Source organism: Micromys minutus, assembly GCF_963924665.1.
Source record: "Micromys minutus genome assembly, chromosome: 3".
Classification (NCBI taxonomy): Eukaryota; Metazoa; Chordata; class Mammalia; order Rodentia; family Muridae; genus Micromys; species Micromys minutus.
Window position 1 is genome coordinate 13,635,268 of NC_137972.1, and position 22,368 is coordinate 13,657,635.

The 22,368-nt window shown below is 44.9% G+C and overlaps 1 protein-coding gene across 3 annotated transcripts; it reads left to right on the forward strand.

Moving 5' to 3' along the window:
• The first annotated feature begins 1,532 nt into the window (after positions 1-1,532).
• On the forward strand, positions 1,533-21,170 carry MANSC1 (MANSC domain containing 1). Of its 3 annotated transcripts, none has more exons than XM_080914966.1 (4): positions 1,533-1,607; positions 7,582-7,919; positions 12,531-12,671; positions 19,664-21,170. In XM_080914966.1, exons 2-4 carry the CDS (start codon positions 7,700-7,702, stop codon positions 20,560-20,562), a joined length of 1,260 nt encoding a protein of 419 aa, XP_080771092.1. In that variant the 5' UTR covers positions 1,533-1,607; positions 7,582-7,699; the 3' UTR covers positions 20,563-21,170. The 3 variants fall into 3 exon arrangements, with proteins under 3 accessions (XP_080771092.1, XP_080771091.1, XP_080771093.1); XM_080914965.1 differs by lacking the exon at positions 1,533-1,607 and adding an exon at positions 1,910-2,045; XM_080914967.1 differs by lacking the exon at positions 1,533-1,607 and adding an exon at positions 7,083-7,180.
• The last annotated feature ends 1,198 nt before the right edge of the window (positions 21,171-22,368 follow it).

The following is a 22,368-nucleotide window of genomic DNA, read 5'->3' on the forward strand; positions in this document are numbered from 1 at the left end:
GGCTGGTAGACCTGGGTTCTATAAGAAAGCAGGCTGAGCAAGCCAGGGGAAACAAGCCAGTAAGTAACATCCTTCCATGACCTATGCATCAGCTCCTGCTTCCTCACCTGCTTGAGTTCCAGTCCTGATTTCCTCTAGTGATGAACAATGATATGGAAGTGTGAGCTGAATAAACCCTTTCTTCCCCAACTTGCTTCTTGGTTATGATGTTTTGTGCAGGAATAGAAACCCTGACTAAGACACCCATCTTAACCTTTAGCTAGGGTTACAAACCTGTGCCTCCAGGCCCAGCTCCGGGAAGTTTTGTTTAGTCACGATTTTCATCAGGGACCTGTGTTCCCTGCTGTAACCGAAGAAATATAACAGAACACTAACACTTCTTTGTTTAAAACATGAAGTCTACACAACTGGGAACGGCCTGATCTTCCTGCTTTGAGTTCAGAGATTACAGGCAGGTGTGCAGATACCCTGCAACCTGAAATCACTAATGATGGATTCCCATCATACACGCATGCACACACACACAGACAGAATATACATACACAGCATCTCGTTGCTGCAGGAAAATTACTCCATCACAATAGAGTCTAGTTTTCCTTGGCAACTCTTTGGTACCAAGCTGTGGCATCATCACCATAACTGGAAAGTAGCTCACCCTCTCTACCTACCCCGAGTTGGTTTCACACAATGGACTGTTCTCCAGCTTTCTCTGACAACACATACCTCCTGCAGCGACTGGTTAAAGCCAGCTTATGTGTTGACTCTACAGGCCTAGAACAATCAGCCTGAAAACTCTTCCACACCAGCCAATGTGAGGATGACGCTGAGGGTTAGACCAGATTACATCAGTCTCTTCGTGAGGTTTTATTCGTTTGGGGTTATGTGTAAGCAGGAATGAGGGGAGCAATTAGAGCTGCCTTTACCATCTAGACTCCTTTTCTGTGTGTTTGGCAACAGGTACATTTTAGTTAGATACTTTCAAACCACTCTAACGCCAGAGTTCTATGCTAAGTGTTTAGGGATGTTTTAACAACAGTGACAGACAGTACTGCTTTCATCGAAATCCAGTGCACTGGAGAGGTAGAGGCAGGAAGATCGGGACTTAAAGTTCATACTCAGTTACATATGAAGCTGAAGGTCAGTCTGGTGAGAACTTGTTTCAAAGAAGAAGAAGAAGAAAACAGCCCAAAACCAAAATAAACAACCATAGCAAGAACAACCCAGTACATCCCGGGGGGGGGGGAAGGGGGGAAGCCAAATGACTTACAGAGTTAGCTGGAGACCGGCCAGCTGTGACTGAGCCCCTCCCATTCTCTAATCGTGGGAATAGATTCTCCTAATTATGCAAAATTAGGATGCTCTGTGAACTTTGACCAAGAAGGTGTCCTTGGACAGAATGAGGTGGTGTGCCCCTGTAACACCTGCCCTTTGGAGGTAGTGGTAAGAGGATGAGGAGTTGAAGGTCATCCTTACTTACAAAGAATTCCAAACCACCCAGGCCTTTCAGATTCGGCTGAAAAACAAAAGGCAGCGATCTCTGCTTACAGTGGTTGCTTGTGGAGCGAGGGGCAAGAATGCGGACCCGGCGTGGAGCCGGAGTGCTCCTGGTGAGTGACCGCCCCATCAGCACCTGCGCGTTTGCTCTTCGCGTCTTCCCGCGGCCGGGCAGCGCGCTTTCAGACCCTTGGTGACCCGGAGAGTCGACCCTCCCCCTCTAGTGGCTCTCGGTGCGCTGGGTGCCTGGGATCTGGCGGCTAGTAGGCTCGCACGCCCCGGCAGGGCGGTCAGACTGGATGTTGCCTGGGAAACAGCTCCGGGTTGCAGGGCAGGGACGCGCCCTTCCCCCGTGCAAACTTTCAGTCGCTGCGACGGAAGCAGGAACTTGGTCACGACAAAAATCTGCGGGGCCGGTGCGGGAGCTGCGGAGCATCCCCTGCGATCCTCCCCAGAGCCTTGCGCCGCTTCGCTGGTTCTTTGCAAAAAGCGACCTAACTGTCCTTGGGTCCAAGCGCCACGGGGACCACAGGGGTCTCTCTCGCTTGCAGGTAAAGGCATATCTTTCCTCCCCTGGCTGGCCTCGGGTAGAGTCGACCCCTCGTTCCTTTCCGGGGCCCTGATCCAGCAATCACCCCGAAGGGACCCCAGGGACCAGACTAGGGCACAGTGGGGTGGGGGCGGCTGGCCTGGATAGTCTGTCCTATCCGCAGTATCCCAAAACAGACGGTCAGGCGGGTTTGAAAGCACCTGCTATAAATGGCACAAGCTCCAAATTGTCTGCAGGGGGAGGCTAAAGCATTCAGGGAGCAGCATGCAGTTCCTCAAAGGAAGGGAAAAGTTCCCGTGTTTTATGTTTTGTCTTCCCCTTTCCCTATTCAATCTGCTGTGTGACACTCTGTAAAGGTGTAGGGAGGGGCGGGGAGAGGGCAGTTACTGACTTCTTGATAGTATGCTGTAAATGATTCCAGACAACTGAAATAGTTTGAGTGACTCAGTAAGCTCTCCTTTGTCTGTGTCTTCTGTGCCCTTTTCCAAAAGGATTAAATCGACTGTCACACCTTAAGCCCGAAGTAATAGTAGGTTAGATAACTTCATGGGCTAATGGCTTTAGGACTGTGCTAATATGTAATTCTTAATCAGGGGTCAAAAAAGCCATAAGATCTAAGAAACCTAAGAGCTGTTGTGTATCGTTCATTTAATTAGTTGGATTTCGCTGTGTAGACCTGGCTAGCCTGGAACTCATTGCATAGGTCAGGCTGGGCTCAAACTCACAAGATCTGCCTGCCTCTGCCTCCACAGTGCTATAGTTAAAGGTGTATACCACCATGCCTGTACCTTTTGGGGGTTGTTTGGTTGGTTTTGGCCTTTCAAGACAGGGTTTCTCTGTGTGGTTCTGGCTGTCCTGGAAGGAGTTCTGTTGACCAGGCTGACCTTGAACTCACAGAGATCTGCCTAACTCTGCCTCCCAAGTGCTGGGATTACTTTGTTTTTGTTTCCGTTTTGTTTTTAAGAATTAAAAAACTAGGTGTATTTGTGTGTGGACGCCTGAGCACACGTGTTTATACCCTGGTGCATATATGTAAGTCTGAGGACAAGTTGTGGGAATCAGCTCTCTACTTCCGACACGTGGGATCATGCTCAGACCCTCAGGTTTGGCCGCAAGCACCGTTACCGCTGAGCCACTGAGCGGTCTCAAAGGATGGTTCTTTTCTGCGCAGCAGTTGCCTTAAAGACGCTGAGAGCTCCGTCCCTGCTCAGTCTCCTCGCACAGTTCAGGTTTCTGGGCAAGCGCTTGAGGGCAGACTGTATCAGACTCTCCTCCCTTTTCCTTTCCCCTCTCTAGGCTCCATGGATAGAATTCAGGAAGTGTGTGAGCTTTGGAAAAATGTAGCCTCTAACGGAAAAGCAGCGTTTCCGTCAAGAGTGTAGGCAAAGCCATAGCAGAGTTAGCGGTGACTGTGATTTGCCACCACTAGAAGACACAGGTGCCTTCAAAGGCCTTATTCATTACAAATCTCTCAAATGATTATATTCAGCTCTGCTTCAGATTTGAAGCCGTTGTTTTTTGGTTTTTTTTGTTGTTTTTTTTTTTTCCATCATTAATAAAGAAGCACACATAGGGCTGGAGAGATGGCTCAGTGGTTAAGAGCACTGACTGCTCTTCCAGAGGTCCTAAGTTCGAATGCCAGCAACCACATGGTGGCTCACAACCATCTGTAATGGGATCTGATGCCCTCTTATTGTGTGTCTGGAGACAGGAACCATGTACTCACATACATGAAATAAATAAATAATTCTTAAAAAAAATAAAGAAGCATATTTACAGTACACAACTGTTTTGTTTTAACTGGAGGTGGGATTAAAAATGGGCTCTCTCATTAGGACTGACTCTCTCTCTCTCTCTCTCTCTCTCTCTCTCTCTGTGTGTGTGTGTGTGTGTGTGTGTGTGTGTGTGTGTGTGTGTGTGTGTGTGTAAAGGTCTCACTGTATTCCAGGCTGGCCTGGAGTTCACAAGGAGCTCAAGGCTAACTTTCAAACCTAGACTGGGTTATTCTGGATTCCTTGTGAAGATTTAAGGTCCTGGTCCATATAAAGTAATAGAGACTGGGTGTGAAAATGATACATCTTTCCATTTTACGGTACACAGAAGTTGTAATAACAAGGGAAGAATTAAACGTGTGTTCTATTACCATGGAATGGCTTTGTATGATAACTTTGTTTAAAGTTCATTATTCACACAGGGTTCGCTTGGCATGTTCAGGGGGTCTTAGACATACGAAGCATCTTACAGAATCATTTCACAGCTGAAAGGGTCTTCTGTATTCCATCTATCCACCCCTCTTCCCCTATTGGTAAGCTCCAATATGTTTTTTAACGTTTTAAAATTTTCATTTTTGCCAAATGTGGCGGTACATACTTTTAATTCCAGTACTCAGGAGCAGAAGCAGGCAGATCTCAGTGAGTTTGGGGCCAGTCTGGTCTACATTCTAGGACAGCCAGGGCTATGTAGTGAGACTATGTCTCAAAAAAAAAAAAAAAGAATAAAATTACCCTTCTTTTACGTTTATGGGTGTTTTGCTTGTGTGCCTGTCTGTGCACCACATGAATGTACTTCCTGAGGGGCCAGAAGAGGCCATCAAATCCCCTGGAACTAGAATTGCAGATCCTCATAAACCACCTTGTGGGTGCCGGTACTAGAACCTGTGTCCTCTAGAAGAGGAGCAAACGCTCTTAACCTCAAAGCCATTTCTCCAGCCCCAGGTCTGATATTTTGTTTTTTTTTTCTCTCAGACTATCAGGTGACATTCAGAATCAAACATGTTTGTACTAGCTTCTTTTACTTAGCAATATACTATTGAAGATTTCCTTTATCTATCTGTTGACTGATAATTCCCTTTATTCATTCCTTCCTGTCTTTTCTTCTGTTTTATTTTGTTTTTTTGGTTTGGATTTTTTTTTTTTTTTTTTTTTTTTTTTTTTGTATTTTAAAACAGGGTTTCTCTGTGTAGCCCTGGCTGCCTGGAACTCACTCTAGACCAGGCTAGCCTCAAACTCGAACCTGTTTCTGGGATTAAAGGTGTGTGCCACCACCAACCAACCTGCTTTCATTTCCTTTTATGGCCAGCAACATTTAAATATATAATGTGTTTTATTTATTCATTCACCTATGGGATGGTATCTTGGTTGCTTCTAGTGCTGAGCAATTTTTGAAGAATGCTACTGTAGACATTCCTATGCATATTTTGTATAGAAATAAGCTTTTCAATTTTTTAATTTTAACTGGGAGGGGGCGGGGATGGGGCATGTCACGAGCCTACCGTGCCTGAAGAGGCCAACAGGTTGTCAGATCCTTCTGGAGCCAGAATTTGACAACTTAGTATCTACTCTTAGTAGTTGAGCTATCTCCCCAAGGTCCAGACACCGTTCTTAATGCCTTGGGTGAGTACATATAGGACAGCTTACTGAATTCTATGGTGAGATGACCTTTATGCTTTGTAAGGCATGGTCACACTTCTTCCAGAGTGCCCGTACCAGTTTTCATTGCTACCAGCCAGGAATGGGAGTTCCTGTTGGTCTACATCCTAGTCAGCATTTGGTGCTGCCTCTTTCCCAGAGTTTTACCATTCTAATAGGTGTGTAGCAGTGTCTCAGTGCTGATTAAAATTGCAGTTCCTTAATGATACAATGTTGACCATCTTTTAGTATGCTTGTCATCATATATATATATATATATATATATATATATATATATATATATATATATATACACATACACTCATGTATGCATACATATATGCATATATGTATTATTGGTTACATAACTACTTAGATATTTTGCCCATTTTGGGGGAGTTTTGAGGGAGGAGGGTTGTTTCTAGTTGTTGTTGTTTCTGGCCTTTTTTTGTTTTTCTGGGCAGTGTCCCAGGATGCAGTCCCGAGTAGCCTAGAACTCAATATATATATATAGATTAGGCTGGATTCACACTCATAGATGGCTGCCTGCCTCTGTCACCACCATGCCTGGATCCATTTCAAATCAAATTTTCTCTTATTGTTACGAGTGTTTGGTATAGTTTGGATGGCAGGCCTTTACCAACCAACTGTTTTACAAAGGTTTTTCTGGGTTTGGAGTGATTTCTCAACACTTACCAGGCAAACATGAGGACTGGGGTTTGGATCCCCAACCCACACAGGCAAGTGCTCTTACCTGCTGAGCCAGCTCACACTGGAGCCCAGGTTGCCTGTAGCTCATTATGTAGCCCAGACTGGCTTTATAACTCACCCTAGATGGGGAAGGATAAAGATAAGCCATCTCCGAGTGGCTCTAAATAGTCACAGGTAGCTATAAATATCTTGTAAGGGATGGATTAGTATAGGACGATTTGTCTTGTCTAGGTGGGCAGACTGTTTCATATCAATTGGATCTGAGTTTATTGTGTGGACGTTTTGTGGAGTGAGAATTTACTGCAATAAATCTGATTGTTAAATTACAAGTCTCTAGACTTTTGGGGTTTTTGGGGGGGGTAGTAGGAATTGACTCAATAATCACAGGGAGCCATGAGAAGAGGGAAGATAGCCATGTTGTCGTTGCTGGCAACAGAGAGCCAGGAGGGCAGCCACCGCTGAAATGAAAATGCCCCACAGATGCCATATTGTTCTTCGATGCCGGCTATAGCAAGGGTTGGTGGTTCTCTTATTTACCGCAACACTTAACATCTGATTTTTCTAGAGTCATCTGATTTTCCTGTTTGGTCACAAGCATGTACCACTCATGTAGCTAACTTTTGTGTTGTTGTGGGGGGGGTATAAAAAAAAAGATAATTATTCCTAAACTTTCCCTTATCGGAGCCAGAATGTTCCCCATGCTAACCAATCGGTTCCTAGAATTCAACAGTTAGACCTGCCTCACATTTGTAATTTAAGGAGAAGCAATGTTCTGCTGGACTGGTATCAGGATTCAAGAGGGGACCGTGTATGAGTTGCTTAGCACAGTCAATGCCTGCCTTGCCCTTTAAACGCTATCACTATTACTTAGGAGGGCTTCAACCAGAGCTACCAGACTTGCCTTAGCACTGACGCTGATGGTTTTATGGCCTTTCTCCTCCTGTTTGGTTAAGGACAAGAGGATGAAGAATTCCTGAACTCACAGGCAGACAGGACTTCCATTTATACTTATTCATAGGTATTTTCAGTCTTTATTTATTACTATTGTTTATTGCTTGTTTTTAAAAGCGATGTTTTGTTTTATGAGTACATTTGTGTGTGTCTGTGTGTATTGTGCCAGTACCTACGTAGAGGTCAGAAGAGGGTGTGGGGTCCCTTACAGTTGAAGTTATAGGTAGTTTGTGAGCCATAAAAAAGTAGGCTAGAATCCAAACTTGGCAATTTCTATTACCTGCTGAGCCAGCTCACACTGTAGCCCAAGTTGACCTGTAACTCACTATGTAGCCCAGGTTAGCCTATAATCACACTATGTAGCCCGGGTGGCTCTTGAACTTGTGGTGATCCTCCTGCTTCAGCCTCCCAAGGGTCATTGATGAGTTTTTTCTTTTCTTTTTCCTTTTTTTTTTTTTTTTTTTCTAGAGTAAAAGCAATCTGTACAATCTTCCTGAAGTAAGCTGAGACCAGAAAGGTCCATCCTTGACCAGAAAGGTCCATCCTTGGTCTTTGAAGACAGACCAACAGTAAGAAAAACTTCAGAATGCTCTTCAGGGGACAGAGCTTGGCTTACACATTGGTAGTCGTTTCCTTCCTGGTACCAAGGCTGTCTGCTGGTCCGAAGTGCCTCACCAAGAGTCTAGAGGGTGTTGTCATTGACATCCAGCTTTCCCTTTCGAAAGGCATCAGAGGCAATGAACCCACACATGTAGCGACTCAGGAAGACTGCATCGGAACCTGCTGTTCAACACAAGACATAGCAGGTAGGTAGCTCAGCTGTTATGTTTTGTTATGGTGGTGGTTGGAGGGTGTGGCTGGTTAGTTTGTACTAATGCTTCTCAGTGGAATGGAAAGACAGGTGACACGGTGGCTGTGGAGTCGTCCCCAGCATGTCCCACCATCCCACCCTAGAGCTGTATTAAAGTTGCTCATAAGTGTGTCTGTCCATCCCTTAGATGGGCTCAGGGATGAAACTCAGGTCGCAGGTTTGCACAGCAGCCCATTTACCAGCCGAGCATTCTTAGTAGTCGGAAGGGAGTTATTTAGTCTGATACATTTTTGTGAGGCAGAAGAAAACCGAGGTTCATGGATTTAAACCAGTGCACATTTAAATCTGTTCAAGTCTTCAAATCTGCCGACTGAACAGAGACCGGGGTCTTTAGGTTGAGCTGGATGTTTCAGTTTCGCTCCTGACCCTGTGTGGATTCTGAAACAATGTTAACTTTGTTGAATATGCCACCCCTGGGCTAAGTGCTAGAGTTAGTACATAGGACAGAAGGACCTCTCCATCAGGAAGCATGGAATAAGCACTGGGTGGAGGAAAACTGGGGCAGTGGCAGCTTTTGAACTTCTCTTTCTGTGTGGCATAAGGATCGTACACATAGCCTTTGTCTCAGGTCCTCGTGTAAAGGTTGATCTGAAATTTCCTCAGATGACCAAGTATTCTCAGTAAGAGCTCTCCTACTCAGCTCTTCCTCCCACCCCCCTTTTCTTTCCCCAGCCTTCTTTTTACTGAAAAAAGAAAGATTTATTTTTATTTTATGTGTATTCGTATTTGCCATGTGCATGCAGTACCAGTGGAGGCCAGAAGAGGGTGTCATATTCCCCGATACTGCAACAGACAAGCTGCCATTGGAGTGCTGGAAACCAGGGTCCTCTGTAAAAGCAGCAAGGGCTCCGAACCGCGAGCCATCTCTCTAGCCCTGCTCTGTTAACTTTTTCATTGAGACGGGGGTGGGGGGTCCTTACTAAATTGTCAGGCTGCCTTAAAAACCCATTCTGTAGCCCACCCAGGCCCTGTCCATGTGATTCTCCTACATCAGCCTTCTGGGATAACATATGCATAGGCTGTCCTGTGTTTATGGCACAGAGCTCCTAAACTCTTGAAACGTAGAGTATCAGGCGCACATCTCTCTCTCTCTCTCTCTTTTTTTTTTTTTTTGTAAGTCTTGTTCAACTATAATTCACGCGTGCTAATTGAGACTACCTAGCCGGTCCACAGACGAGTCTAGGTGTTCCTGGTCATCAGAAAGGGCCAACCCCGGTCAGAAGCCTGGAGCATTCAGCCCTGTGCACTAGTCTCCGGGGAAGAGTCTATTGACCCAAAGGGCCCCTGACTTAAATTGACTGAATCCATGCAGTGGAACTGACATATAGGTCCCGAAAGGATGATGTTTGGGGAGCTTCTAAGGCAGGTGGGTGAGTGCGTTTGGGTAGTAGGAAGGTAGCAGACCCCAGTTCCCTGAGAACAGAAGCGTCTGAACTAATGCCCCTTCTAGACCTTTACTTATGTCTCTCTTCATCCAGCTGTTCGTTTGCGTCTTTTTTGTCTCTACATCCCCTGGATTTGATAGCCAGCACATGTACAAAAGCAAACGATGTGTGCCCTTCATCTTACAATGTAATTGTAAAAACAACGCTTCCTTGAGTTCCATGGGAGGGGCGGGGTTTGTGGCATCCTCAGAGATCAGGGAACCCGAGACCTGTCACCTGCTTCTGAGAGATCCGGAGGCTTGCAGGATGGAACTCTTAAGCCCAGGGAGCCTGGTGCTAAGCCCAGCAGGTTGGCTTCAGAAGCAGGTTGAATTGAATTGCAGGATATCCAGCTACCGTCAGGGGTTTGGAGAACCAGTGTGGGAAGACCCTGTAGAGATGCCCATAGCAAGTAGCCCTTTGATGACCTCAAATGGAGCAGTATACTTTGTGGTGCTGCTATAGGTCTATAGGAAGCATAGTGATTTAACTTAAATTCCTCCTTTTTTTTTTTCTTTTCTGTAAATGTCCACATAGAAGCTGTTGAATTAATATTTCTTAATAAATCCTGGTGCAGGGTTGCTACCCACCTCAATAGTTTATGTTCCCAAATGAAAGGCACACACGAAGTCTTTATATTTTAATAGGCCTTAAGCAGACCAATACCTGGGTGACTGTCTAGCCTCTATGTTGCTAGAATCTACCATCGATGATTCTGAGTTCATGTTTACTTATTTCTATGTCCCACCTTGGCCGCTCCAGACCCATTTGTGCGGCCCTCTGAGCCCAGAGTTCTCTCTCCTTGCATCTCTACCCCATCACAGCCTGTGTCTCTCCGCAACGTCCTCCAGCATGGCAGATCCCTCCTTCCTCTCCTCCCTATCCCAAGCCCAGGAAATCCTAAAATCCTGCCTCTCTCCGTCCTCCCCAGCCATTGGCTGCAGCCATCTTTATTCACCAACAAGGGGCAGGTTCCCAGAAGCTACGTGTGGACCCTCTCATGGAAACAGTTTGTGGGGGGACATAATTAGCATTTGTAACACAAGCAGCTACAAGAAGCCTCGATAGCTCAGGGGTTAAAGCACCGATCTTACAACCCAGGTAACCATTGAGTAAAATAGAGGGGGGCGTGTTTGTATTCCTGATCCCCCGGCCCGGCACCAACAGGAGAAGTTCCGCACCAGCCTGGATGTCCGCCTAGAGCGAGCCTCTGGCACTGTGGGCTCAGAGAGAGCGTTCTTCCCCTGGGTTGTTTACGTTACTTATTTTGTCATAGTGATGAGAGAAAAGAACCAGCATGGTCTTCTTTTAGGGTCTTAGATAAAATAGTAGGTCCATAAACCCACCAATCACAGGCGAGATTTCGCATCTTTGTGTTAAAGTGCATTTCCCTACAGTCTGCGACTATCAAATTATGGAGGCCCTTTAAAACTGCAGTTTTAGGGCTGGAGTGATGGCTCAGTGGTTAAGAGCAGTGAATGTTCTTCCAGAGGTCCTGAGTTCAAATCCCAGCAACCATATGGTGGCTCACAACCATCTATAATGAGATCTGATGCCCTCTTCCGCTGTGTCTGAAGACAGCTACAGTGTACTTTAATAATAACAACAACAACAATAATAAAACCTGCAGTTTTAGCTGCTGAGTAGATGAAAGTTTAAAATCTGTGACCTGAGCTCTGTAGGTGGCAATACTGTGAGTACTTTCACTGTGAAATAAAGTGGGAAACCTTGGAATTGAGGACAAATACCTGGTTTTCTGTGTTGCCAGAAAGCATCCACACATCTGGCATTCTGTCCTCATAGATAATATTCTGTCTTAAATATTGGGGTTTTGGGAGGTTTGCTTGGCTTTTTGTTTGTTTTTTTGAGACAGTGTTTCACTGTATAGACTAGACTGTCCTTGAACTTGTGATGAACCACCTGCCTCTGCCTCCTGGGTATTGAGAATACAGGATGTACAGCTGTGCTCAGCTTTTGTTTCGGGCAGGGTATTATGTAGCTCACGTAAGCATCAAACTCATGAAATAGCCATGGATGACCCTGAACTCCTGACCCTCCTGCCTTGGCCTTCTATGTGCTGAGATTACAGAGGCCACCTGCCAAACTAGCTTTCCCCACCTTTTAGGTGTTCCCAGTCTTAGGGACAATGTCACCACTGAGTTAATCCTTCCTGGAAGGACACCCCCAGGAGGGTGTGTCACTGACTCCTATGTGTGCATCTCAAACCTGTCAAGTTGACAGTGACATTCACCAGTGCTGCCTCAAGTACCACCTTGTCAGGGAAGGAAGGGCAGAGTTGGGTGTTTGACCTAGGACCTCTTATAGCCAGACTGTGTATCAAGATACTCAGCATGTAGCCGAAGATGGCCTTGAACTCCTGCTCCTGCACCCTCCGCCTCCTGATTCCTGAGGATTACAAGACTATATGATATCACCACACCTAGCTTAAAACATGTCTTCTGTTGCTGTTTTTGTTTTCCAGATTTATTTTTATTTTATGCATCTGGGTGGTTTGCCTGCCTATGTGTGTGTTGATCATGTGTGTTTGGTACCCAAGGAGGCCGGAAGATAGCATCAAATCCTCTAGAGCTGGAGTTACAGACAACTGGGGGCATCATGTAGGTGCTACGATTCTAACCCCTAATCTCTAAAAGACATCTTAATGCCTGGAAGATTTATCTCTGGAAAACTAAATGTGCTGCTTAGAAAAAATTGGTTTGGGACGCTCAGCTGCCAAGACCACTGGCTGCGCTTTCCGGAGGACGTATGATTGAATCCCAGCATCCACATGATGCTCACAGCCATCTGTAACACCGGTTCTAGAAGATCTGATGCCTCCTTCTGGCTTCTGCAAGTACTGCATGTACATGGCACACATACGCTTGCAGGGGAAACACCCATATTCATAAAACAGATAATAAAATTTAAGTTGGGAAAAATGGCTCTTCCAACATTTTAAAGTCAGGTTTCTAGAGCCAATCAAGTATCACTAAGCTCTGGGAAAGGAAATGATCTGAGGAGCAAAGTGAGCAGAGGTGCTCTATACTAAATGCAGCTCCTCCATCTTGCCCTAGTCTAGAAAGTTCTATTCTAAAATTGTGCTTACAAGTCTTTCATTGCAGGGGACAAGTCATGTAACTTGATGATCTTCGACACCCGGAAGACAGACAGACAGCCCAACTGCTACCTGTTTTTCTGTCCCAGTGAGGATGCCTGTCCACTGAAGCCAGCCAAGGGCCTTGTGAGCTACAGGCTTATCAGAGGTAAGAAAGGCATTGTTCTCTTTCTTTTCTGATTAAATAATTTAGAGTGTTGGCTTCTTCAGAAGATTTCCTGTAAGAGTCTAAGTATTAAAAAAAGTCAATAAATATTTTATGATTTGAAATTTATTAAACTAAAATATATTTTCTTATAGTAGCATCTGGCAGTATTTTTTATTTTGTTTTTACCTTCATAATGTTAAAAGTACATAGCTCTGTTATGGACACTTTTTTTTTTTAAAGGACAAAGTCTCCTAGGCAGCCCAGTTGCTTGTTAACATTCTATTTGCTCATTTATTCAATAAATAACATTATTTAGCATTTCCTTTCCCCCAACACACTTTCTATATCCCAGAGATGAAGTGCTGAACATAAACACCACGGTTCTACTTCCTCAAACTGACTCTCGGGGCAGATATGATAGCTGTAACGCATGCTCGAGAAGAATGTGCAGGAGACACCAATGAAGTGCAGGGTTGAGATAACCCAACAGAATAATCACCAAAGGGACTTCCTAGGTTAGGTGACCGGTGAGGGTATAACCCCTAGATTGAGATCCGAAATGCCAGGAGCCAGATCCAAGGAGACAGGGAGGATCTCCCAGGACCACGGATCCTTAGATGGGATGAATTTTGGAATGTTTGAAGAGCACACATTCATTCCCAGCCCCCGGAGGAATAGTAAGGTACACAGCGTATGTGATGTGAGAAGGCAGAGAGTCCAGCTCACTCGTGCATTTGACATCCAGAAGCGGTAGGTTTTTATCCTATGTGCGTAAGGGAAATGCTGTGGGAAGTTTTTGGGTAAGCATGCTCCATGGTATCTTTTAAAAAAAAAAAAAATACTGTTACTGTGTGTGTGCAAAAGACCTGGCATGTGTATAAGTAAGAGGGAGCCTTGTGGACTTGGGTTCCTCCTTGTGCCTCTGAGCGCACCCTGGGTGTCTTACTCAGCTCTCAAGTTGCCAGGCTTGTACAGTAAGTGCCTGTAGCCTCTAAGCCAGCTTGCTTGCCCAAATCGTTTGTTTTGCTTTTGTTTTGTTTTTGTTTTTTTGTGTGTGGAGGGGGTGTGTTGTAAGACAGCATCTCTTCCTGACACGGTGTTGTCTAGCCTGAAACTTGCTGTGTAGTCTAGCCTGGTCTTGAACTCAGAGAGGTCTGCCTACCTCTGTCTCTAGGGTGCCTACCTCTGTCTCTAGGGTGCTGAGACTCGAGATGTGGCTTCCATGGTGTGTTTAAGGAGATTTCTCAAAGCTCACTAGCGCCTCCTTTTGGAACCACCCTGAGGCCGCAGGAATGGGAAAATGGAAAAACTGGTTGCTTGGGAAGCAAGATGTAGGCAGAAGATGGCGGGGGAGATTAAAGGAGATAGAGGTAAGATTATAAGGCTAGCTGGTGGCCAGAAAAAAATGGACACAGGGAGGCCGAGTTCTAGTTTTGGAACATCTAGATGGGTTCCAAATGGCCACCATTTGTGAGCTGGCTGGTTTTGAGGAAAGCGTGTCAGAGTAAAATGTCTGTTAAATCGAGACGCTTGGTGGAATGAACTATCTGAAGCACCTGGGTGTGTGCTTTGTTTCCTGAGTGGGGGTGGGGGTGTCTGCCTAAATTTTGTTCCAGAACCAGGGAAATTCAATGTGCCAAACACTCCCTTAAATGGGTGCAAGAAAGCACAGATGGTTTAAATGATCTGCTATGGTGACAGCAGTTATAATTGAAAATTAAGTTTCCTAATTTCCATAACACTTCTGTAGAGTTGCTGTTTTTATAGTGTATGGAAGAAGAGATTCAAGATAAAGGTGCTGGCCAATGGGGACAAGAGGGAAGGAAAGTGGGTCTATGTAGGAACGTTATGAGGACGAATAAGAAGGTGGAGGAACAGGAATCGAGCTGTTCTGGTGATAGCCACCAGGGGGGGCATCATGAGCACAGAGCAGGTTGAAGGCTGGTTCCTGGCAAAGACACCAGATCCTGGACACATGCAGAGGACTGTTTATTCCCACAGGATGTATACAAGTTATGTTCTTAATTCTATTTATAAATCTACTCGTGTTTATGGGTTGAGTTCTTCCATTGATCATAAATTGTCCCGTTTGGACTGAAACTGAAATGTGAATATCTGTTTGGTGGTTTGTTTCTGAAGGCACTTTTATTTCCTGTAAGCAGCTGACTAATATTTACAGACTGACACTTTGAAAAATGACAGCGGACCCTGCTCAGTCTATAAAAGTACTGCAGTTTAGCATTCATCTGTCTTTAATAGTTCTTGCAATATATGTCTTTGCCAAGCTCTGTAAGAATGGGAGAATTCAGAGATCCAATAAATTGGAAATCTATTTGCTTAGCTGGTTTCCAAGAAATAGCCTCTGATTCTTTTTTTTTTTTTTTTTTTTTTTTTTTTTAACTCAGCAAAATCCCTTGAAAAAAATGAACCTCTAAAGAAGAGTTAAGGCCCAGGGCTGTTTCCTAAGCCCCAGAGAGAAGCCCCGCCCTGTGCAAACAGCAGTGGGTGAGGTGAGAGGAGCAGGTGTGGAGGGTTCTATGTGGTTCTAGGCTCTCTGCCAGCACTTGTATCTTATCAGACTGGACTAGTGTTGGCTTTGTATTTTAGCTGAGCTCACATGCTCGAGAAAGCAAGCAGCTGTTTTGGTCGTTCTTGTTGATGGATATATCTAACTTACACTATCAAACAGACTTCAGGTCAGTTAACTAAATGGTCTGGTTCTCTCTCTCTCTCCCTTTCCCTCCCTCCCTACCTCCCTCCCTCCCTCTCTCCTACCATGTAGGCCCAGGGGACTGAACTCTGGCTTTTCAGGCCAGGCTTGGCAGCCCTGTAGAACCCTAGCTGTCCCCTCCCCCTCTCTTTTTTTAAATGAAACACGCTGAGGTCTATGTGTTTCTTCTGTGTGTGATCTTGTGAATCCTCCCTGGGGCCCCATGAATACTATAAGCTACACTCCCAGCCCCTGAGTCATCGTTTTTACAGAATGCCTCATGATACAGACGGTGATGCTATGAATGTGACAGCACTTGTGTGTGTATAATGTATGTATATTTGTATATGTGTGTATATATGTATATATGTATATATATATATATAACATATAATAAAAATAAACAAGGAAGAAATTGAGAAAGAGACCTGTCTGTGTTGTCAGGAAAAAGGAAGCTTGAGTACCCAGATTTTGGGGTAAGGGAGAACTGAAGTGGTCTGAGACAGTCTGTAAACCAGGCTGGCCTTGAGCTCATTATGTAGCTGAGGGTGACTGTAGACTCTGGACTCTTCTACTTCCCAAGTGCTGGTACCACAGGCCTCACTACCACACCCAGCCCCTACTTCTACTTTAGAGTAGAGCACAGTGGCCTAGAGCGTGAGTCAGGCAGCTTTTCTGTCTCTCGTCAAATAGTAGTTAGGTTTTGGGGGCCTGGGTTGACACGCTCTGGCCATTGGTCTTACCGTCCAAAAGCTGCAACAGCGACTATATAAATAAATGAACATGCTGGACACTAGTAAAACTTGACCGAAGAGCAGTAAAACTCACATAGCGCATGGTCTTCACATGTCAAAAGTTCTCTTGGGTATTTTCAGCCACTTAAAAATGTAAACTTGGGCTGGAGAGATGGCTTAGTGGTTAGAGCACTGACTGCTCTTTCAGAGGTCCTGAGTTCAAATCCCAGCAACCACATGGTGGCTCACAACCATCTGTAATGGGATCCGATGCCCTCTTCTGGTGAGTCTGAAGACAGCGACAGTCAGTGTACTGTGTACATGAAATAAATAAATCTAGAAATGTTAATTTCATTCACAGCTTGTGCAGCACACGGACGTAGGTAGCAGTCTGGACTTGGCCATTGATTAATTAATTAATTAATTAATTAAGAATCTTAAAGGTTCTTGTGACCTGCTGGGAGTGATACACACCTACAGTGCCAGCAGGATGGCGGCATGTGGGTCACAAGCTCAAGACGAGCCTTGACTACATATCTAATTTAAGAGTAGCAAGAGCTACCTGAGAGTGTCTCACAAATGAGCACAATGGCTCAGTGGGGCTGCTGATCCTGCTGGCCCGAGTTTGATCCCCAGGGCCCACACAGTACAAGGAGAGATGGGGCTTCTACAAGTTCTCTTCTGACCTCCACGCATACATGCTGGGTCCCTTCCTCCATCTCCCAATAAATAAATGTTTGAAATATATATATATATATATATATATATATATATATATATATATATATATAATGATTACAGTAAATAATAAAGGACCATGGGACGGTGTGAGGATTAGTGAGCACTCCTAAGCAACCACACCTCTACAGTTGCCTAGGAACCGAGATGGAAGGACATTAAGAAGAAAAGGGGCAAATAGATGGAACTAGAGAATATCATCCTGAGTGAGGTAACCCAGTCACAAAAGAACAGACATAATATGCAGTCACTGATAATTGCATACTAACCCCAGAAAGCTCTGAACACCCCAGAAACAACTCACAGACCATATGAAGCTCAAAAAAAAAAGAAAGAAAGAAAGAAAGAAAGAAAGAAAGAAAGAAAAGAAAAGGAAGAAAGAAAGAAAGAAAAGAAAAGAAAGGCCAAAAAGTGGAAGCCTCAGTCCTTCTTAGAAAAAAAAAAAAAACATTAAGTGTATAGCACCCTCTCAGAGTGGGGTATACCTAGACCTTAAATCATTAATAACTCAAGAGCTAAGAAAATAGCCTTGTGGCAATTTTTAGTATTCAAAAATCATTATGTTTAATCTTTACACACCAAGAAAACTTTGACTATTTTCATGTTACATTTTGTTTTACATACTCTTTATGATTATTGTAAATAGTAAGATTTCAATGTATACTATCAAACCTTTAAAAAAATCAAGTACTGACAAAAATATACTCATAGTTTTATGCTAAGATGTTTTTAATAATCTGTACATGTACCTTCTGATATTTTTAAAATAAAGTTGTAAGGGGGGAAACAAAGAAGAAAAGGGGCTAAGAGGGTGATGTCTCCAGTGTTCCCTGCAGTTCTTTCTGACCCTCCCCCCACACACACACCCCACCCCCGACTGGGTCTTCTTATTATGTACCCAGGGGTGTGGCCTTGACCTCCCTGTATAGCAGAGGATGGCTTTGAACAGCTGATCCTCCTGCCTCCTCCTCCTGGGTGCTAGGATTACAGATGTGTTCCTCTGTGTCCAGTTTATGTGCTACTGGGGGCTGAGTCCAGGGTTTCGTGTCTGCAGGGCAAGAGTGTTACCAACCAAGGCACACTCCCTGCCTCTGCCTGCCGTTCTAATGCCATTAAAGCATCCGAGTAGCATGGTTAATACTGAGCAACTCAACTTATCTCTCGCCGCCCTTGATTGCTTTAAGCTTTTCCTGTTTGAACGGCGGTAACCCCCCCCCCCCTGGTTCCCTGGGAGCTGCTCTGAGTGGTCCTACCCCCCCATCCAGTGTGGGCATTTGCTCGGTTAACTCCATGCTTTGAGAGTCTAAGTCAAGTCTCTGGACAGCCTTCCTCTTCTGAACCTCCACCCCTGACTCTGTTGGGGAACTGTGATTTGCCTTGTGCTATCTCTTTGGCTCAGTGTCTTTGGAGCCCACTCCTCCCTGTTCAAGTCCTGTCATGGGGTTCTACTCCCCACCCCACTCCCCACTCCTCACTTTCCCAAAGCCTGTCCCTCCTCACCTGTCCCATGCCCAGGCTGTGACACCTGTTTCCAGGATTACCTGTCCCATTGGCAGTTGGCGGGAAGCTTGTCTCACACAGCATTTTTTTCTGCCAGTCCACCCGGGCCCTCCCCACTCTGCCTCAGCCGTCTTTCCTCCCTAACCCTCCTGCTTCTCCGAGCCTTCCTACAGGCTTCATCTATTCCTCAGTCAGCTTGGGGACCCCCTCCACTGTCTCTTCTGTCCTATCAGGCCAGAAAGAAAACACACCGTGTGGTAAAGAGACGCTGTTGCGATACTTAACAATTTGTACTTCTCTATTTTATACATGCTCTGATGAAGTGTCCAGTAACTGAGGCTGGGGTGTAGTTCAGGTGTAACGTGAATGCTTAATATGTACAGGATGGCCTTGTGTTCATTTTCCAGCCTGTATGCACAAGTGTGCACACACACACTCACACACACACACACACATACACACTCACTCACTCACACACACAGACTCACTCTCACACATACACACTCACACACACACTCTCACTCACACATACTCACATACACACTCACACACACTCACACACTCACTCACACACACTCACACACTCACTCACACACACACACTCACACACACTCTCACACACTCACACACACATTCACTCACACACACTCTCACACACTCTCACACACACACACTCACACACACTCTCACACACTCTCACACACACACTCACACACACTCACACACACACTCACATACTCTCACTCACACACACACACACACACACACACACACACACACACACAGAGAGAGAGAGAGAGAGAGAGAGATCAGTCTTAGTTTGTTTTCTATTTCTGTGATAAAAGCATCTTGGGGAGGAAAGGGTTTATTTGGCTCATATTCTCATCAAAGTCCGTCTCCGAGGGAAGAAGCTGAAGCAGAAACCTAGCGGCAGGAACCAATGCAGACATCCCGGAGGAAAGCTGCTTACTGGCTTGCTTTCCATGGCTGGTTTAACCTGCTTTCTCAAACAACGCAGGACTATCTGCCCAGAGGTGGCACCACCCACAGTGTGCCAAGTCCGCCCACATCAATCATTAACCGAGAAAATGCCTTGAAAGACTTGTCTACAGGCCAATCTGATGGGGGTGTTCTCTCAGTTGAGACTCCCCTTCCTAGGTGACTGTGATTTGTATAAATTGACAAAACAGCAACCAGCTGACCAGCGCGTGCATCAAGTATCAAGTCCGGGGACATAGTGAACGTTAGTATTTTACACATACCCACCGCGGGCATTTTAACTGTTCTTTTGATTATCTTTATACTTTCAGATTTCCCTCTGACAAGAGCTAACTCATCACTCCAAAAGTCAACACAAGAAGAATCTCTCTTGCTTGGCCATACCTCACCAGGAGTCACCCCTGGGGTCCCTCCCCCAGCAGGTAACCCAAAGCCCACCGGCCTGTTTTGGAGAGATATATCGGCTCAGAAGTCAACAACCTCCCTGCACTTGCAGAAACACAAGGTTGATGAAGCAATCACACAGCTTCCTCTCTACGAATCAAAAAACCATTCTCGGAGCTTACAGCTTTCCTCAGAACTCAAAATGGCTCATCTGCTCCCTAAAACGGAGACAACTCCATCTACTACCGTGGCTGCTGCTCCTCTCCACAATGTGTCTGCCACCCTGAAGCCTGCTCTTCTGTTAGCCAGCGTTTCAATGACATCCAAGACTTCACAGCAGAAGGAGGTCACCACAGCTCCACTTGTAACCACTGTGACCTCGAAACCCCCCGAAGCCCCCGTGTCTACAAGTTTTACACCCACGGTTACACACCAGGCAGCTTTGACTACCAGCTTTCAGGCACACACAGAGTCAAAAGGCGTCTTAGAAACAGTGCCCTTCCAAGGAAGCTCTAAGCTAACTTCAGACATGAGGCACGGGACTGCCGTCGACTCTTGGTCAACCTCAAAGTCTTCCATTATGAACAAGACTGCTTCCCAGGAGAATGGGGGGGTCAGTGTAGGCAGGGCATCACTGAACAGGGGTCCACAAATCCAGCATGGCCTTTCATTTGAGAAATGGCTTCTCATCGGGACCCTCCTTTTCGGTGTTTTGTTTCTGGTAATAGGCCTTGTCCTCTTGGGTAGGATGTTGGTTGAATCCTTCCATAGGAAACGGTATTCAAGACTTGACTACTTGATCAATGGGATCTATGTAGACATCTAAAGACAAATTAGGTATCTCTTAGTTCATGTAAGACCTCGTTGCCAAATGCACCTGTGTTCCTTCTGCCCAGCCGTCTCAGCAGGAGCTATATCTTGAAAAATAGCCCTACTTCTCTTCCTCCTCCTCCTCTTCCTCTTTTTCCTCTTCCTTCTTTTCTTTTTTGAAACAGGCTCAGGTAGCCCAGGCTGGTTTTGAACTCCTGATCTTCCTGCCTCTGTCTCCCGAGTTCAGGGATTGCAGGTTTTCACTACCATGTCTGGATTTTTAATTAAAAAAGATTTTTTAGTTTGTTTTGCAATACTACAGGTCAGGGCCTTCTGAGTCACACCCTCAGTATAAGCACTTCTTTTGTTTGCTTGGCTTTTGGTTTTGTTTTGTTTTGTGTTTTTTAAGAGGAGAGAAGGAATAAAAGAAACTTAGTTACTGAGTGATCAGTCTCTAAAATAGTAGCTGAAAATAATTCCTTCCTAAAATATTATGTATACTTGAATATAAACTGAACATGCGTATCTGACTGTAGATAAAGATGAATTGCCGGTTTAGGGCATCTGAGTTGTGTGATTCATTACTATTTCCCATTCCAGATAATGGCAACTGTTTGATACTAGTTTTCATGAATCCTCTTTTCTTTCTTTTTTTTTAAATATGAATTCCAATAAAACTCATTCCAGATGTATCTCCCTCCAATTAAATATTTGAATCCATCTCTTGCTCCTTGGTTTTGTTCTAGACGGTATGGCCGGCTGGATGGCTTTCAGTTTCTTCCCACCAGCAAAACGAGGGAGGGGTGAAAATGTGTGTTCTATGGTGAAAACCGACAATCTCTCTTCTCTCTTCCCGTCAGTGACCAAAGAAGTTTCTTTGGGAGGATCTTAGCAGAATATTAGTCCACCGTGTCGACAATGATAAGTTAGCTTTCTTGTTATTTATTTGTTTAATGTCTCTTGTAGACCGGTCTCAAATTCTCCAGGGAGCCAAGGATGATCTTGAATTCCTGATCCTTCTGCCTCCCCCATCCAAGTTCTGGGATTACAAGTATGTGCCCCGTGACTGACTAGTTAATTAGTTCTAATACACAGCCAAACAAACCCATCTGGGATTAGGCCTAACTTTTTGTTTTAAAAAGCATTAACATTTTCTGAAATTGTACCAAATCTAAAAATTACTGATACTATTTATGACTGACTAAGCTTGAACAACAGTCTTACCGGGGGTAATAGTAGAAGTAATATGTGGCTTTTTAATTAATATACTATACTTTTTGTTGTTTAAATTCTGAAGCTGGGGGGAAATGTTGATAAGGAAGAGTTTGCCAGACAAGTGAGGGTGGGGTAACTAAACATGTAGAAGGCCAGCAGGGTCCTTTGGGCCTCTCTCTCTGAATTTCAGTGTGCTTATTGGCAAGACAAGAATGGTCAGTTTATCCAGATATAACTAGGTTTGTACCCATTTGCTTTTGCACATGTATGTAAGGGTCAGAGGTCAGTGTACGGTGGTAGTCTAGTTTGACACTGTTCCTGTGAAAAAAACACTATGACTAAAGCAACACAGGGAAGTGTTTATCTGGTTTATACTTCCAGGTCAAACATCACCAGGGAGGGAAATGGGGCAGCTGCAAAAGCAGGAACTGAAGCAGAAACCATGAGGACCTCTGTTTATGGGCTGGTTCCTTTTTTATACTGCCCAGGTGCATCTGTCTCTCGATGTACTGTCTGTCCACAGTGAGCAGGGCCCTCCTACATCCATCTGACAGAAACCAGGATGATGGGGGAGATGCTTCAACTGAGGGTTGACTTTCTAGGGGTG

Bases quoted from the DNA above. Each gene is read 5' to 3' on its own strand.
- MANSC1 (XM_080914966.1), top strand. From the start codon at position 7,700: ATGCTCTTCAGGGGACAGAGCTTGGCTTACACATTGGTAGTCGTTTCC. The intron at 7,920-12,530 runs GTAGGTAGCTCA...CTTTCATTGCAG, and splicing joins TTCAACACAAGACATAGCAG to GGGACAAGTCATGTAACTTG. The intron at 12,672-19,663 runs GTAAGAAAGGCA...TTATACTTTCAG, and splicing joins GAGCTACAGGCTTATCAGAG to ATTTCCCTCTGACAAGAGCT.